We start from the raw sequence: 20,525 nt of genomic DNA on the forward strand, positions 1-20,525 counted from the left end.
ATTACCACCGGTTTATTTCTGCCCTTGTGATGAACACTACAACAAAAAACACATTTGGCGACCCAAAAATTGGTCACCAAAAGTACAAATTTCTTCGCCAAAAGAATCGGCGACAAATATACAATTTGTCGCCAAAGGCCTGTCACTAAAAGTATTGGCGACGAAATCAGAAATTGTCATCGTATGTAGACATTTAGCGACAAGCAAAATTGGTCGCCAAAAATCATATATTTTGTTGCTATAAAATTACAATTTGTTGCTAAAAGGTTAAAATTTGGATAGGCTATGTAGTTTCAGTTGAGGCATCATAAGTAAGCACACCATCTTCCCACAACTCCTTCAACTCATCAATTAATGGTCGCATGTAAACATCGATATCTCTCCCTGGTGCTTGTGGTCCGGGGATAAGCAATGACAGCATACTAAATGATTGTTTCATACATTTCCAAGGAGGCAAGTTGTAAGGCATAACAATCACAGGCCACATACTGTACGAGTTGCTCATGTTTCCAAAAGGATTGAAACCATCAGTGGCCAACCCTAACCTCACATTTCGACTCTCTTGGGAAAACAAAGGATGTTGCCTATCAAAATCCTTCCATGCCTCACCATCAGCCGAGTGTCTCAATATCCCATCATCTACTCGTTTCTCTTTATGCCATCTCATATCTATTGCTGTTTTTCTCGACATATATAATCTCTGCAACCTTGATGTCAACAGGAAGTATCTTAAGGTCTTGTGAGGAATTTTTTTACCTTTTCCATAATTCGACTTGTATCTAGATTCTTGACAAATCGGACAATTCTCTAAATTTGCATTCTCTTTCCAGAAAAGTGCACAATCATACTTGCATGCATGAATCGACAAATATCCTAAGCCTAAGGCACGTAAGAATTTTTTGGCTTCATAAAGGGTCCATGGAATCACTTGATCACTTACCGGTAGAAGGTCCTTTAATATCCCCAACAACATATTGAAAGACTTATTGCTCCACTTGTTCAACACCTTCACATGAAGCATCTTAATAACAAATGATAAAAGAGAAAACTTACGACACCCAGGGTACAACTCTCTTTGAGCATCATTCAACAATTTGTTAAAGTTGGGCACGCCCTCTTTTTCAACATTGTTAGCCACATCATCCTCATTGTCATTGTCATTGTCACCGTCCTCTTCATCCTCTTTATTTTCATCATCATTTATGGTAGTCCCTATGTAAACATCTTCTAACAAATTTAGGATTTCCTCTTGATCTTCGCCTGTCTCTACTTCCATTCTATTCCCAACACTTCCAAAGTTATTGTGGTTGTCATCATTCAATGCATGAGATTGATTCATGGGAACAGATTCCCCGTGATGCACCCAAGTCTTATAAGAAGGGGACATCTCTTTCACAACTAAATGATACTCCACAATTTTACAAGTATGTCGTTCACAATTCAAACAGTCCATACATGGGCAACGAATCTTATCATTTGGCCCTACATTCATCATTGCAAATTGAACAAAAGCCTTCACCCCATCTCGATACTGGGAACTCATCCTATTCTTAAGTAACATCCAACTCTTGTCCATATTTGGTCACCTACAAAGCCATGGTTATGTGGAATTCCTTTGAATTAGAGAATTTACAAGATTATGGTTCCACATTTTTTTATGGCCCACAAGATTATGGTTCCACATCCCTTTCATGACCAAATGATGTATCACAATAGTAAGTGATAAACAAGAATTACTATTCAAGTAAAATATGCAATTTAGAGTAAAGGGTGAAAAAAAAATCATATAGTAAGTGATGAAATTGATATATAGATTACAATTGCTATATAAATTGTGGTCTTGAAATTGTTACATATTAGTTTACTTATTCTTAGAAAAGCATATTCATCTATTTTAGCTATTTGACATATTTCTTTGTTGAGTTAGACATAAAATTGAGATTTTGAAACCAAATATAGCAGCCATCCCTAATCATCGCATTTGGTCTTCTAGTGTTTACATGTCAAATAGTTCCTTGAGTCATCTAAGTGTTTGTCATATCATGTATGCTCAAAACATTAGGTAAACATTGAGAAATAATAAAAAAATAATATTTTCTCTTAGAAAAGCCAAACCTTGAACCAATATGGTGAAATTAAAGAACAAAACAGCTCACAAATAAGGCCTACAAGGGTAGAATCATGAAATTCAGATTATGTTCCTGTGTGTACTTCTCTATGATGAGTATGTATATGTATTTTAATTATTTGTTTAATGAAAGTTGAAGTTTTTATAATTATTGTAATACATTTTTTTTAATTTAACATTTAATTTAAAGATGCTGCATGTACACATGATCACATTGTATAGTATAAGAAACTATAAGTCAAATTATATGGTGATATTCCACAAAGGAAAAAAAAATTCTCTCTATTTTTACTCATGTATTGTAAATTACAATGGATGTAGAAGTAATTGTTTGGTAGAGAGATATATGCAGAGATATGGATACCAACATCCTATTGGCCTTGATGGCTGTTTTTCAATTTTCTATTGCTTTTGTTTTAAAAGTATTTAAAATAAAATTATTTAAAGTGAAACTAAACAAAACCATTCTTAATGTTAGAGTTTAAATTTCCTTATTTTAAACTAAAAATCATACTTAACTACAAAAATGTATTAAGAATATTAAATTTTACATCTCAAACTTTGCATTTGCTTTAATAACCTAAGACTTTTGCTAATGCACCAATTAATGGCCTTTAATGTGAGGTTATTATCATTTGGTGCAACAAAAGGATACCCTTTTACAGCATCACCACAAACATAGTATGCTTTCGAAATACACAATTATTATCTATACAAACAGAACTAATTAGAAAAGTGGATTTAAACTCTTTTATATACAAAAAAATTGATCACAGAATAAGGCACAACTCACATATGGGGTGAAACTTACACATTTGATAGGTCTCACTGTGCACTTTGAATTTTTTATTAAAATTTAAATAGACAATGTTTAGTTAAAATATATATAGTGTTTGGTGCAATTTATTGCATACTAAAAATAAAAACAAAAGTCAAAACAGCTTTCCTAAACTTTGAGATAATCAATTTTTGTTTCAACTTATTTAAACTATGAATAATTCTACCTATACTACAAACTTACTAAAAATCTTACCAAAAATATAATAGGCCAAATGTGATTGGTTGTTAAAAAATTAATGATATTAATCATCCAATGATATTGAACATATATGTTTTTAGTAATATTGTTAGCAAGACGTTAAATAGACGTAGCATTGCTCTTAAACTATTCTTACCTAATAAACTATAAACAGAAACTACACAAAACAGTTTAAATTGACTCTGAAAATAATAAATAACTATAAACAACTCATATAAACCATACAAAATAGTCCCATAATGTGGCATGAACCACATATAAACTGAAGGGTAATTTACAGTTTGCCCTTTTATATTTGGCCATTTTTCCACTTTCACCTTTCATATTTCATGTTTTTCTCAATTTATTCCAAAAGGTAATTCATGTCCAAAATTAGATAGAAAATAACATATTAACAATCACGTGACATAGAAATATTTTGTCACATATAACTCACACCTTTGACATAAACTCAAACCCATATAATAATATATTTTTTACTCAAACCCATATAATTATATATTTTTTATATCATGTGGTAGGTAACATGCATTTTCTATCTAATTTTGAACAAAAGTTAGTTTTAGGAGTAAATTAGAAAAAAACTTGAAACATAAATGATCAAAATTAAAAAAAATAAAAAAATGACTAAAAATAAAGGGGCAGAGTGCAATTTATCCTAAAAGAATTGGATCCAAATATATATTGAGGAGGTATCTATATTACTGGTTTGAAATATAGAGAGGTCCTACACAGTATCCTTGTGATTCATATCTCAATCAGGAACTTTGAACAAAGTTGCAACTAAGATTCTCTTCATTACCTTATGCGATTGTTTATGGACTTCCTTTTATCAAAGTGTGTGATTTTAACTTTGTTGTCACACACTCACACAGAGACTTTACAAAAAGATAACTGATTATTTCTCTTTTCTTTTTAGGCCTGTTTGGGACTTATATTTTGGCTAAATAGTCAATAGAAAAAAATAGTTAATAAAACAAAATGTCATGTCCTATACATTAATCAACAACTTTTTCTTTTACAATTATCTATTCACCTACAAAAAAAAAAAAAAATTCACAAATCATCCAAAACATAATTCTTTTTCATTTCATAAAAAAATTAAAAAATCAACTAAAATAGTCAAGTTGCTAAATGACGTATCTAGTCCCATTTTTTTGACAACAGGACTTATTAAATTTAATAAGGTTATATAGTTTCAAGATCATAGGTGTAGAAACTAAAATGACTAACTTGATAAATAAATTAAAAATGCCCTAAAATATAGTCAAAGCTTACTTGATGTAGTAATTGCCCCCAACGAATGATTGCAGCTTTTTTATCTCTTTGCGTTAGCCAATAACCTATAACATTTGAATTGTAAATCAAAGTTTAAATTAAAATCGCACTGTACATGAAATTAATGGAGAGTGGACATGAAATGAATGTTATATGATCAAATTATTAATAATACAAATAATGATCAGTTAACTTAAACTTATATTTAAATATAATAATACAGATAATGACCAGTTAACCTAAATTTATATTTAAATATATCTTTGCAATCTCATTAATTTTTAGTCTTACCATCAAATAAAAATTAAGTTAGATTTTGATTTTTACCAAGATTTTAATTCAATTGTGCCTCTTCTAAGTTGAAATTCTGACTTTGCCACTGCTCACCACTCATTTTTATTTTCAATACAGTATTGAACCATGAAGTGGCACATTAATGTGGTATAAAAAAGTGACAAGTGTAGCATTCATTACTCACAAAATCAAACTCAGATATCTATGTTTGATTTTGTGAAAATTTTCTGTGCTCCTAAAATTTTTGGAGCAACAATGGTATGCCCTCATAAAAAGTAAATAAATCTGCATAAAAAAAAAAAAACATTTTAGAAATCACTACAATTATTCAGTTCTATCTTCCACATTTCTTATTGGTTGCACTTTTGGATTCTTCAATGCTTAGCCACTTACTAACATCATACTATCAGTTCAACAACTTTACTGATATATATTCAGTTCAAAAAAATAAAAACAGAAGGATAAGCTTTTACATAGACTACACTCATTCTAACAGCAATTTCAGGTTAAATGGCGGGAAAAGGAAACTCAACTCCGACTAGAATAGAATAGAATACATAACTTATCTCCCAATTCTATCCTCCTACGCATTAAGATTCAGAGCCTAAAACTACTATACCCTCCTAAACCAGATGATCCAGTCCCCAAATCAAAATATTAGCCCCAAAATCAGTCCCAAAATTATAATATCAATACCCAAAAAATACAAAATTAGAATATCAGTCCCAAAATCCAAAAATCAGTTCCAAAATCAGTCCGAAATTCAAAATATACCAGTCCCGAAAATCAGTCCAAAAATTAGAATATATCAGTCCCACACAAGATAAATCATAAATCATTGTATCTGTACAAAAACAAGATTCATCCTCACGATACAGATGAAAAGGACTTAGAGTTTTTAATGGTAATTTAAACCCTTAAAGCAAAACCCAAACATCACACCAAGACATGCTGACATGTTAAAAATAGCCAACACAACCTATTTAGTTCAAAAAGGATAACAAAACAATGGGACATATCAATACAACAAGGTAAAAAAGTAATATTATGACTCAACAGAATCATGACCAAAATGAACAGAAATTCAACATCTGAAAAAGTAAATCGCATGGTGTACCCAAACCAAACTTTAAAATACTTTTTAAAACTGGTTAAGTTTTTAAATCAAACCAAACCCAACTCTCATTGTATATGAGCCTTTGATAATGAACAACAACAACAAACAAAAAACGAAGTGTTGTCCAGTGTTCCAAAATCAGTCCCAAAATTATAATATCAGTCCCCAAAAAATACAAAATCAGAATATCAGTCCCAAAATCCAAAAATCAGTTCCAAAATCAGTTAGAAATTTAGAATATACCAGTCCCGAAAATTAGTTCCAAAATTAGTTCAAAAATTAGAATATATCAGTCCCGAAAATCACAATATCAGTCCGAAAAATCACAATATCAGTCCGAAAAATTAGATTGATGACAAAGAAGAAAAAGAGGAAGATGAGAGAGTGTGAGAGAGCGAGGGAAAAATCAGTCCCAACACCAATGTTGTGTTGTGTTCTGCCATGCCGAACAAGAGAATGAAATTGATGATAAAGAAGAAAGAGAGGAAGATGAGACAGTGTGAGAGTGTGAGAGTGTGAGGGAGAATGAGAGGGAGAGGGAAAGAGAGATGAAGAAGAGGGAGAGAAGACATACCTCTTTGTCTTCTGTTGTGCCGCTTCAGGTTGTGGAATGAGATGAATGTTATTAGGTCAATCTTGTTTATTCACCTAAAGGTCATTAAAAAAAAAAAAAGACAGATTCAAAATGACGTCGTTTTGACAAAATATTTATTGGCGACGAAAATAATTATGTTGCCATAAATATCATTCACTTTTTAGCGACTATTTTAATTCTGTCGCCAAAAAGTGACAATTGGCGATAAACAGTTTCGTCGCCATATATTAATTTGGTCGCCAAAACATTTTTAGCGCTCTCGCACAAAAAATTAAATTGGCGCCAACCATTTTTGGCGACCAATTGAGATATTTGTTGCTAATAGTGTATTTTTTGGCGACCAACACGTATATTGTCACCAAAAACATAGAATTGGCAATAAATTCAATTTGGTTGCTAAAAAACGTCGCCAAAAATGCTTTTTGTTGTAGTGGAATTCTCTCTGGAATCCAAATTTCTCTGACCACAATTATAGTAACATTAACTTATATGCCTTGATTGATTTTCTCTGATATCTAAATTATGTTACTTGTTTCATAATTTTCTATGGCCCATAAAAATATTTCTCCTTGTGTATAGTTTTATCTGGCCCATAACTTATGTGCCTTGACTGATTGAGATCAATTTTCTCTGAAATTTGAATCTATGTTGTTTCTTTGATTAACATTGTTTATTCCTGCCCTTGTAATGAATTTTCTCTGGAATCCAAATTTCTCTAACCACAATTATAGTAACATTAACTTTTATACCCTGTTTGATTTTCTCTGATATCTAAATTATGTTGCTTCTTTCATAATTTTCTGACCCATAAAATTATGTCTCATTGGGTCTAATTTTCTCTAGCCCATACAACTTTTTATGAAGTTTGTTTCCCTTTAGTATGATTTAGATGAATTTTATCTGGCTTATTTGAATCTTTCTCTCAGTGAATTTTAAATATTTCTCTAATAAAACAGCCTTCTGTTACAGATAGATAACAAGGAGCTAGTTAAAAACCCATAAGAGGAGTTTTGTCTTGGTAAAAAGAAGAAGAAAGAATAAAAAAAAGGCATTGGCCAAATTCAAGGAGACATTAGAAGAGTCATCTGAAGAAAAAGAAGGGAATGAAAAAGGAGAAGGCAACACAGAAGAACAAAAAGCAAGCAATGGAAAAAAAGATCAAGCAAGAAGTGCAGAAGATGAAGCTAGAGAGGAAAATGAAGAATTAGAAGACAAAGAAGAAAATGAACAGAAAGAAGAAGAACACAATGAAGAAGAAGATGAAGGCACTGAATCAAAAGAAGAAGAAGAAAACAATGAGGAGAGGGATGAAGAAGAACATAATGAGCCATGGACTAACAACATGATAGCATTTATGGCTCAACAATGCATCAGCCTCAAGAATCTGAGGAATCAAAGGATGCTCAAATTGCTAATCTACATCAAATACTAAAGACACTTTCTAAATCCAAACTAGAAGAAGAGAAAAATTGGTATGAATTACTTCAAGAAAAGGACATTACAATAAGAACCTTGACATCAAACAACTCGAAACTTCAAGAAAGAGGTAGCACAAACTAAATGAAACTAAGGATATTGGAGATTCAAAAAGAAGATGATAAAAAAACAATTCAATAGTTGAAATGTTCAATTTTAGAGCTTGAAATTGAAAATGCTAGATTGCATGAACAAATTTAAGAACTATCCATCCAACTAGCAACACAACCTTACTGAACACCAACACAAGTTTAACCTCAAGGTCAGTGAAAATCTTGAACCATATAACTCAGAGAAATTTCTATTTATTACAATTTTTTCTGTCAATGGTAATTTTCTCTGGAAGTTAAATTTCTCTGATCACATTAGTTTTGCTAGTTTGATTTCTGTTGCTTATTTGATTTTCTTTGTCTATTTGATTCCATATGCGTGTAATTTTCTCTAGATTTTGTAACTACTCTGACCATGTTGATTTTTGGGACTTGTTTGATTTTCACTGTGTATAGTTGGAATAGAAGTGGAACAACAACCAATCACCCAACAAGAAAAACTGGCACACAAACAACAACCAAAACAAAAGACAAAAGTCTATGGTAATTGGAAAATATTAAAACAAATAAATTTACATATTGAAATATGATCTGTTACTTTAGAGAAATTTAACTTTTACTGATATTTTCATTGTCTATAGTGAAAAAAGATCCTACATCAATGATTAAGAATTTAAAAGCAAAAGAAAAGAAAGAAAAGCAAGATCCAGGCTTTCAATATCCCAAAGTTGTAAAGATCACTAGAGGCTCAAAGCAAGCTGCATAGCCAATTGAGCAAACCACCAAAGACAAAGAAGTACTTGATGCAGATGACTATGTTTTGTCTCAACCAATAAGCATCAGAAAATCTTGGATTTTTCCACAAAGTTTACCGGTTGCAAAATTGGTACAAGAACATGTCAAAGCTATCTTGCAGCACATATCAAATGTGTTTAGACTAGAGTAAGTACAACAAATAAAATAGAAGATAACAAACAATAATTTATTAACTTTTATTGCATTAACAACTATTAAATCATTTCTCTGTCATCTTGTAGGGCTTTAATCTGGTCAAGTGAGTTAAATCTCATTACTTTTGAAGATATCGGAAACCTAATAAAGGAAAAAGAAATTGCTAACAATGTAAGTTTTTCATTAAATTTCTCTGCAATGTTCCATCAGCTTTATAAACCAATGTTACAACTATAAATGATATTTTTCAGGTTATTGATGGTTATGGAGAGATCTTATTTGCTGACCAGATGAGAAAAGGACAAAAAGTAACTTCATTTTTTTTCACATGCATGAGTTTGGTATGTTACTACTCTTTTATTTGATTTTTTTTTGGAATTTACTTACTACTTCCTCTTGTTAAGATACTTCTTCAAGCCAACTTGTCTAATTTTCTCTAGCTAGTTGTGTGCATTTAAAATTTCTCTATGTGTATATTTTTGAAATTCCTATCATTTCAAATTTCTCATAACCATTTTTTGATTTTCTCTGACTGCAGAACTTCATCAAGATGACAGAAATCAAACTTTCTGAGTCTCCTTGTTTGACAGGCATCTTGAAACCGCATGGAGGAACTACAGGTTCCTTAATTTCCCAATAAATACTGGGGGTAATGAGAAGTCAACAGATGAAAATCACTTGACCTTGCTTGTCTTGGATAAACAAAACAATTTATGGAGGTACTACAACTGACTAAGGCCAAGGAGGGATGATGCACAAGGCAAATATCTCAAAGATGCAAAACAATTGGTAACGAGTGCAAAATTTTCTAATTCATGATAATATTTATGTGATGATAATTTTCATAGAATCCCATTAATTTGTGTGTAAATTTCTCTGCTGTTTAATTTTTTTATTTTATTTTTTTGCAGCAAGATTATGTGGAGAATTTTTTGAAAGCTTGTCTTGAAAAAGAGGCACAATCACAACTCTCTTTCAAATTGATGGACTCACAAAACACAAATTATGACTTTCAATATGTCATTAATGCTCCACAACAAGACAGTGATTCGTAAATTTCATACAACATTTATAAATAAGATAATCTAATTTGAATGTTTCTTAACACTAACTATACCTATAATTTGTATGCAGTGTGGATTGTGGTCTCTTTGTATGCTACATAATGAGACAATATATCAACCATGAACCTATCAGCTCGACATTGTCGACACAAGATGTAAGGTTAATGAGGGCAAAAATCATAGAAAGATTTGCGACCAAAGTTGGCCGGTCATGGACAGAACCAATTCAAATACCACCAGAAAGTACACTAGTGAAAAGAAGACAATGCACACAATGTAATTAGGGATAACCCTTCAATATTTTTTTTTTCATACATTGAAGGAATGATGATGTTTGACATGTATGTATATATCTTTTTTTGACTAATGTAAATTTCATAGCTATCAATGATTAAATATATATATATATATATATTTTATAATGCATACTGAGTGGTGATCGTCAACACAATCCACACAAAGAAAATTTTCTGAAGAAATCTCTCTGGTATGAAGTTACCAAAATTTCACAGAGAAATTTAACTTATATCGTGCCAAAAGGGTGCCTATATGATCATGTAATTTGTAATGCACTGTGTTGGTAAAAAACAATCATCAAATTCAAAAAACGCAATGCACATAGTAAATTTCTCTGCTATTTGCAAATTTCTCTAGATGAATTTGACTTCACAAAACACAATGCACCTAGTAAATTTCTCTGCTATTGTCAAATTTCTTTGCATGAATACGACTGGTATTTTTAACATACTGCACACTGCCTATAGTATGTTTCAACAAACACAATGCACATAGTAAATTTCTTTGCTATTGGAAAATTTCTCTGCATGAATATGACTGGTATTATAAACACACTGCCTATAGTATGTTTTAACAAACACAATGCACATAGTAAATTTCTTTGCTATTGGCAAATTTCTCTGCATGAATATGACTGGTATTATAAACATACTGCTATACTATGTTTCAACAAACACAATGTACATAGTAAATTTCTCTGTTATTGGCAAATTTTCTCTGGATGAATTTCATTGGTATTATAAACACACTGCCTATAATATGTTTCAACAAACATGTTTCAACAAACACAATGCACACAGTAAATTTCTCTACTATTTACAAATTTCTCTAGATGAATTTGACCTTACAAAACACAATGCACAGAGTAATTTTCTCTGCTAGTGAAAAATTTCTCTGGATGAATATGACTGGTATTATAAACAGAATGCACATGGTACATTTCTCTGCTATTTGCAAATTTCTCTGGATGAATTTGACCTCACAAAATACAATGCACAGAGTAATTTTCTCTGTTAGTGGAAAATTTCTCTAGATGAATATGACTGGTATTATAAACACACTGTCTATAGTATGTTTCAACAAACACAATGCACATAGTAAATTTCTCTACTATTGGAAAATTTCTCTAAATGAATTTGATTGGTATTATAAAGGCAGTCCCAAAGTATGTTTCTAAAAACACAATACAAAAAGTAATTTTCTCTTGTATTGGAAAATTTTTCTAGATGAATTTGATTGGTATTATATACACAATGTCCAAAAAGTACATTTTAAAAAACAAAATACACAGCAATTTTCTCTGTTACTGGCAAATTTCTCTGGATTAATTTGACTGATATTATAAACACACTGCCCAAAGTATGTTTCAAAAACACAAGTGCATTGATCCAAAAATTACAAAATTTTTTTTAGAGAAAATACTAAAAACAACGCACAACAGACACGCTATTTTTGTAATAAGATCCTCTAACATCTTCAACTGTATTATTCAATCAATAAAATGTATTATCCTCAACTATTTAACAAAGGTTTCTTGCATGTCCTCTTGTTATGGCGATCAATACTCTCACATTGACTATATTTCATCACCCTTTTAAACTCTCCAGTAGAAGTAATTCTGTTCTTCTTTGGCCTCCTAGCTAGTCTCTTACTCAATGGAGGTAAAATCATAGCATCATTAATGCCACACACAGGTTTTTCAACAGTTGGAACTGGGCCAATTGAAAACGAGTATGCCTAACGATACATATCAGCATGAAAAAATGGTTCAACAAATGAATTCAAATTCTTTCTACTCCTAAAAATTGCAGTAACAACATGTTGATATGGATACCCATTTATTTTTCATTTTCGACATGAACAAGTTCTCAACCCAAGATTAACTATAACCGAAGGAAAATAATGCACTTCAAACGCATTATTAAATGATAAACTCACATTCCATGTCACCCCATCCATGAAAGCCTTCTCCAACACACTATCCATATGAGGACATAGAACTTTATTTCATTTACTAGAAAGTAGCCTCCTATCAGACCTCATATTCATGATTTGCAACCATATCATGTCCACCAAATTTGTTATTGGCAAGTGCCGAGCTTCTTGCATCTATGAATTGAATGACTCAGCAACATTTGAATATATTTCACCTTAACGCTTCCCCTCAAAATATGCATCACTCTAATTTTCATATGGTAAACTTCTGAAGAAAACACTCACAATGTCTCCTCCTTCACTTTTTAATTCATTTAACTTGAAATTGAATGATGCCTTTGTTGGCGCATATGCACATTCTGAAAACTTGGACACAATCGTCTCCTTAACCAAATTTGTGTTTCCACATTATAACTTATCCCTCAAATTTCTCTTTAGATGTTCAAGACAAAATCCTTGATAGCAATTAGAGAAAAACCTAGCAATTTCTTCCACAATACCACAATGTCGATCTGATATGAAACTTATCACCCTTTCTGATCCCAATACTTCACATAAATGTTCAAGAAACCAACACCAATTGTCTTTATTCTCAGCATTAACAACAACAAAAGCTATAGGAAAAAAACCTACAAAATAAATAGAAACAAGCATATTAGATATACACATGCAGAACAATAAACAACCGGAGAAACTTGACACTGCCAATATCCAAAGAAACTTCACACAGTGGCCAAATCCAAAGAAAATTCACACAGTGGCAACCTCTAGAGAAAATGCACTTAGTGACCAACTTCAGAGAAAATTCACACATTGGCAACATCTAAAGGAAATTCACTTAGTGACCAACTACAGAGAAAATTCACACAATGACAATATTCAGAGAAAATTCACTTAGTGACCAACTACAGAGAAAATTCACTTAGTGACCAATTATAGATAAAATTCACACAATGACAACATCTAGAAAAAATTCACACACTGACCAAAATCCAGAGAAATTCACACAGTGGCCACCTCTAGAGAAAATTCACACAGTGGCCACCTCTAGAGAAAATTCAAAATGTCAGAGAAAAATCATAAAACATACCACAAAAATAGAAAATTCATTAAATTCCAACATGTATAGAAAATTCACATACTTAGAGAAAATTAGATATATTTACAATTACCTTTATTCCCATCTTTCCTCGTCGCAGAAAGCATAACTTCTTTGTATCGTCCTTTAAAAAATGTTCCATCAAGAAACAATAATGACCGACAATATTTGAAACCAGCAATGCATGCATGAAAAGTCACAAACACTCTTTTGAAACACTTGTTATCTTCAAAATCTAACTCAAAACGAGTACCTGGATTGTTCTTCAATGCCTCATCAAAATACCACCGTAATTAATTGAATGACAAACAAGAATCCCTGTATATACTACATTTTGCTTTTTCAACTCCCAACCAACCATAGTTATAATTGATTGAGCCCCCATACTTGTCTTTCATTTCTTTGATAACATTCACTGAATGAGTTAAAGGTTTTACATTTACCTCTTCAAGTATTAGCCCAGAAACTGAGCTGGAAGTCATTCTAGCATGTTTACTGGTACGAATCGCCACACCACACGTATGTTCATTGTTCAAAGTTCTTATATAAAAGAACGCATTTATTTTTTTCAATTGAAGCATGTACATGCCACATACATCCCCTTGATTCCTTATATGCACATTCTGCCGTAACATTCAGCTTGCCATTTTTAACATACGTAAACTGAAAACCAACCTTAATATCATACTTGCATAAAACAGTACGGAACTCAACCACACCACCATCAAACTTTTGTCCAACATTCAAAATATTATTTTGCCAACCAGTTGACAATAACACATTTTCTTGGTGAGAACAAAACTTAGAGTGTGATTTCTTTTTAGTATCCACGAGCCTATCACATTCACCATACACAATATTTACCCAATTAGACCCCACTTTATCCTCTTGATCAGAAGTACTACACCTAATAACTGAAACATCAACTATATCAACACTATGTGCACAAACAAACCTCAACATATTTAGAAAATCAATATTATTTCGAACCATACAATTCGAATGGCCCATAATAGAATATGAAATACATATTGTCTTAGGTTTCAAATTCTCCCATATTTTACACAAAATGCTAACCAATTCCTCAAAATTCATTTCGCATGAAACATTAATGATAATAGTATCATTTCTATATTTGCACAGCAACAACACTGCACTGTCCATCTAAACTGAAAGAAAAAAATAAGAAAAATAACTTGTTCAATATAAAAATACTTCACAAGAACAACATAAAAGTTCAGAGAAATTTCTAATAATTATAATTTTCTCTAGATTATAATAACAAGCTTATAATTTTTTCTAGACTCAAATAAAAGTCCAGAGACATTTACAAACTTATATTCATCTTCAAGATAACAAAAACAAAAACAAAATCACAGAAAACTTAATGAATCTAGAGAGAATCACAGAGAAATTTAATGTTAACTATTAAGCACAATCATAGACAAAAATCACACAGAAGATCTGTTATGAAATTATAAGCTTTTCTGTGATTTTCACTAGACTACAAGCTTACAATTTTCTTTGTGTGGTTGTGCAGTATTGCATTCAAATCAAAATCCAGAGAAATTTACAAATCTATATACGCCTTCAAGATAACAAAAAACACTATACTGTCCATCTAAACTGAAAGAAAAAACACAAAAAATATTTTTTGCTTAAAAATGAAACATTCAAATTTAATCACAAAACATTCAATTAAATCCCCAATCCATATATCTAGTCTAGAGGACATTAAAAATAAAAATAACAAACTTATAATAATATGTCCAAATAAAATTATGATTTTCTTTGAATTATAATAACAAACTTATAATTTTCTCTGAACTACAAATAAAAGTCCAGAGAAATTTAAGAATTTATATTCATTTTCAAGATCACAAAAACAAAAACACGTTAACATCAAATTGACAAAAATGCTAACTATTTCACACAAACTCAGAGAAACTCATAGAGAAGATCTGTTATGCTCACAAAACATTCAATTGAGAAAATAAAAAATAAAAAATAAAATATAACAAACTTATAATAACAAGTCCATAACAAATTACAATTTTCTCTGTGATTTTCACTGAATTACAAGCCTACAATTTTCTCTGTGATTCTATCTGCATTAGAAACTTATAATAATATGTCCATATGAATTTATAATTTTCTCTGTGATTTTCGTTGGATTATAATAACAAACTTACAATTTTCTCTGGACTATACCAATAAAAGTGTAGAAAAAATAGAGAACAAAAAATGAAAAGAAATTTACACTTATCTCTAGTTTAAAGAAATTTCTCTGGTTTGAAAAAATAGAACAAAACTTATCATTGATAAGTATGTTGATGAAAAACAGAGTACAAAAAATGAATTCTAAAAATCAAAATCAACTCCACTGTCAACTCTCTTTGAAATCGATCAAAAAACAAAGAATGAAAAATGAATTCCAAAAATCAAAATCAATTCTATCAAGCTGGTCTCTCTCTAAGATTGATTAATAGAGAATGAAAAATCTACTCCAAAAATCATAAACAATTCCACTGAGCTAGCTTCTCTTTTAAATTGATCAAAACTGAAAACAAAAACCTAATGCAAAATACACTCGAAAAACTAATATGAAATTGGAATCCTTACATACAATTCAAAACAAAAATCGAAATCCATATGGAATCTCCATTGAAAACATACCTGATTCAACTCCACTGAAAAACCTATACAATCAACACCACTGTAACACCTACATGATCACAACAATCTCCATCGTCAAGTCCACTGCAACACTTGCAAAATCCCTACGAAATCTCCACCGTGAAGTCCATCCCTAGGAAATCTTTTACAAAACAACAACAGAATATTCAGTTTGTCAAAATCCAAACAAACGTATATTATAAAGAAGGGTAAATTAGGTATTTTACAACGTAAAATAAGGTTGAGGGACCTTGGGCATTAAAAAATATTATTATGGATTTCTCCTCCTACCAAAAGTTGGACAGGAATCTTAAACCAATTTTTTCTTTATTCTATTTAGTTAAAATAATTAATTTTACTCTATATAGCCAAATTAACCCAAACGAACTTTCCAAATGAAACCATCAAAGAGGTGGCAACTCACACGGATTTTGCTATGCCATCATCATGGTGTAATAGCCCTTCAACAAAGCGTACAGCAAATTTTGTTTTTAAATTTGTTACCATTTTTACTACCTATTTAATTCATACATGAAGCATATATTTTGATTATAATAATGGGACACGATTATTTTTCCAACATCTATTTTGTATTTGGGGGCAGATTCTCTAGCATTCATAATTTGAAGAGTGTTGTTTGATGTTGAAAAATAATAATTTTTTGAGAATTTTAAATTGAAATTAGAGTGAGATTCAATTGTTGGTTAAGGTGGATCCGAGTATTTTGTATTTTTTTAAGTGAGAAGATTATAATATAAAAATGATGGGCTGAAATCATTGAGTTGTGAATGAAAATTGTCTCATAAAGTGGACATCAATAAAAGTTGAGCTTAGATTTAGTTTGGACTAAGCCTAGACTTGTACTTGTGCATGTGCTGTGTTTGGTTTTGGACTTGAACTTTGACTTAATCTTGAGCTTGGGCTAAGCTGTGTTGTGTTGGGCTTAACTTGTGTATAAGTTTGAGATTGGGTTTGGATCAAATTGTAACCCAACACTCGTATCCGTTTTACAACCCATCGGATTTAAATAGCATTATATATATATATATATATATCATGCACATGGGAGTTTTGCATCTTTGTAACTCTAGCCCTAATGGCTAGAGTTGATAGCTATTGATGTTAGGTTTTATGGTAGTTTTCATGGTTAAGACCACTTCCCTACAAGTATAAAAAGGGCCTTTCCCCTCAAACTTAGATGTATGATATAGAAATATTTTTGAAATTAAAAATTTGTGATTTTCTTTAGATAAAGTTGGAGATGATTTTTATACCAAAGAAAATTTTTCTATCTTTCTTTTGCTAGTCCTTTCTGTGGTTCTTGTTAGAGAGAGAGAGTGTTGTCATTGTCAAGTTTGCCAAAGCTATTTAGAAGGTGTTTATACATGAGCTGGGCAAATTGTGGGCCGAGCATAATTGGGTCGTGGTAATGGCCGGGCAAATTGTGGGCCGAGCACAATTGGGCCGTGGTAGCTTGGGCCTATCCGGAAGGGTTTTGCTTGGTTAAGGCACAGGGCATGTGGGACCGAGCTACTTGGCTTGTTGGTGCGGAAGCCGGTCTACTGGGAGTTCGGCCGAGATGTCTGCTTGTCTCCACGGGTTCCACGGTTCGTGCGTTAGCTCGGCAAGAAGACCGACGGCTAACCGGCTCGACCTACCTCGAGCTTGGCTTGCCGGAATGCAGCTGAGTTCGGTTGTACAGGAGCTCGGCAAATGGTTCATTAAGGTATGCCGCGCAAGGCGGTCAGGAGAAACCAAGGAGGTTCTGCCGGTCTGCCGAGCTCCGCTGAAGTATCCTAATAGTTTGGTTAGGTGGTGGTTGCTGGATTTGTGCTGATAGATGGGATAGCAGCACCACGTGTCGAGAGACTAATGGGAGTAGATTTCCGGCGCAGAAGGTATATAAGCGAGTCTGCGCCCCCCATGCCAGACAGATGACAATTTGGTGAGAAAAACACTAAACACTCTCTCCTCTCTCCTCTCTCTCTCTCTCTCTCTATCCCTGTGTGTGTGTGTCTAACTTGATCGTCGGAGGGGTTTTCCCGGCCACACACCGCCGGGTAGCTCACCGTCGTTGTGCTCGCAGGTCGATCGGACAGACAGGAGCTTGGAAGAAAGGAGTGTGGGCTTGCCTGAATATTTGCTCCCCGCACAATTGGCGCCCTCTGTGGGAACTTTGAAAGACAAAACCTTGTCTTCCAGGCTCATCTGATCGCCGTCCATGGCGAACAACGACGAGATTCCATTGTCTGCCATCGACGGAGTTACCCCGGAGTCAGGCAGACGGAGAGAAGGACATCCCGCCATTCCTCCTATGGCAAACCTGGAAACTTCACCAGGAGGACATTCAAGAGACGCGCGGGATAAGCGCAGAAGAAAATTTGGACATTCACGGAGTCCAAACGGTCACCGGCGGCGGAGAGAATCACACGCCAGGCGACTGGAACACAAGCTAAGGGACCAAGACGTCGTCATCTGGAGAATGGCGGCGGAGATGAAGGATTTTAAGCGACATGTCAAAGGGAAAGGTGTAGCTGGAGTGGGAGACCACAGTGAGCGAACCCAACCCCGTCGTTCATGCAGTCAGAGCCAGCGGCGTACTCCGTCCATCTCAATCACCAGAAGTTACAAGGTTGGAGATTCCGACGCGCACGTAGAGAAGTCCCACGCGCAAGACAGCACCTATCAACCCTCACGTCCGGCGACGACGTCGAGGTATTCTTATTCCGCTCGTTCAGAGGAGTTGCGGGTAGTCTTGAAGGAACGGGCTCGCCGGCGGGAGGCTTAGAGGGTGCCGGCGTTCCAGCGGCTATCTTATGGGGTTCACGCTAGTGAAGAGGTCGGAATGCCTCCACCTCGCCTAGCTGCGCCTCTCCTTTTAGACACAGACTTGGCAAGGCTGAGCGCCACCCCTTTCTCCGTGGAGATAGAAACAACACAGCTTCCCACGGGCTTCCACTAGCCTAAGTTCACGCTTTACGACGAAAAAACCGATCCCTATATGTATGTAAGCCACTTCCGACAGGTCATGGCCGGACATAGGCAGAATGACGCTCTTATGTGCCTTATCTTCCCGTCAAGTTTGGGCGTGCTGGGCTTGAAATGGTTTGAGAGGCTGTCGGAGGGAAGCATAGAAAGGTGGCAGCAGTTGGCCGAAGCCTTTGTGACGCGCTTCAAAACCAACACCAAAACGCCAAAGGAAGTTGACCACCTTCTCAGTGTCAAGATGGAGCCGAGCGACACACTGAAGGCATACAACTCCAGATATTGGGAAACCTTCAACGAGATCTTGGATTGCCCGGTCAACCTGGCAATCACCTAATACAAACGCGGTCTCCCGATCGGATATAGGCTGAGGGACTCGCTTACAATGAACCAGCCGCCATCCATGGGGTAACTAATGCAGCGCATCAATGAGCACATCCGAGTAGAGGATGATGCAGCGGCGTCCACCGCGAAGACGACCCCGGTGGCAACAGACAAAAAGGCCTTACAAGATAACCGGTCTGGCGGGTAAGGGAGCATACCACTTAGAAGATTTGGATGGCAAAGGCGTACCCCAGCCATGGAATGCGGCTAAACTCAAATTATTATATTCTTATCGTTCTTAAGTAATTTTTTGAGGCAGAACTTGTTTCCCCTACACTTCTGAATGTGATACTCTTTTTGTCAATGTAATAGAAATGAATTACTTGTGTTGAAGAACTTTTCTGATTCAGCTGAGATGATTTACTCTGGCCAAATGAGTTGATGATTTGCTCAACTCTGAAGTTTCAGCTGAGAAGATGTACTCCGGCCAAATGAGTTGATGATTTGCTCAACTCTGAAGTTTCAGCTGAGATGATTTACTTCGGTCAAATGAGTTGATGATTTGCTCAACTCTAAAGATTCAGCCGAGATGATTTACTCCGGCCAAATGAGTTGATGATTTGCTCAACTCTGAAGATTCAGCCGAGATGATTTACTCCGGCCAAATGAGTTGATGATTTGCTCAACTCTGAAGATTCAGCCGACTCTGAAGATTCAGCCGAGATGATTTACTCCGGCTAAATGAGTTGATGATTTGCTCAACTCTGAAGATTCAGTCGAGATGATGTACTCCGGCCAAATGAGTTGATGATTTGCTCAACTCTGAAGTTTCAGCCGAGATGATGTACTCCAGCCAAATGAGTTGATGATTTGCTCAACTTTGAAGTTTCAGCCGAGATGATTTACTTTGGCCATATGAGTTGATGATTTGCTCAACTCTGAAGATTCAGCCGAGATGATTTACTCCGGCCAAATGAGTTGATGATTTGCTCAACTCAGAAGATTCAGCCGAGATGATTTACTTCGGCCAAATGAGTTGATGATTTTCTCAACTCACAAGATTCAGCCGAGATGATTTACTCCGGCCAAATAAGTTGATGATTTGCTCAACTCAAGGCTCTAGCCGAGATGCTCTATCCCGGTGGGAAGCTCAGAGGATGGGGGTGTGAACAACCGTGGAAGAGATCTAGGGAGTTTGGTTTTGGAAGTCGTCAGTC

General features: G+C 34.1%; 1 protein-coding gene across 1 annotated transcript; it reads right to left on the reverse strand.

Annotated features, from left to right (window-relative positions):
* Nucleotides 1-283: 283 nt before the first annotated feature.
* On the reverse strand, nucleotides 284-1,576 carry LOC114312475 (uncharacterized). Its single transcript, XM_028258716.2, has one exon. The coding sequence runs from the start codon at nucleotides 1,574-1,576 to the stop codon at nucleotides 284-286; it is 1,293 nt and encodes a 430-aa protein (XP_028114517.2).
* Nucleotides 1,577-20,525: the final 18,949 nt, after the last annotated feature.

Source organism: Camellia sinensis, chromosome 14 (assembly GCF_055761805.1).
Source record: "Camellia sinensis isolate YWXY chromosome 14, ASM5576180v1, whole genome shotgun sequence".
NCBI lineage: Eukaryota > Viridiplantae > Streptophyta > Magnoliopsida > Ericales > Theaceae > Camellia > Camellia sinensis.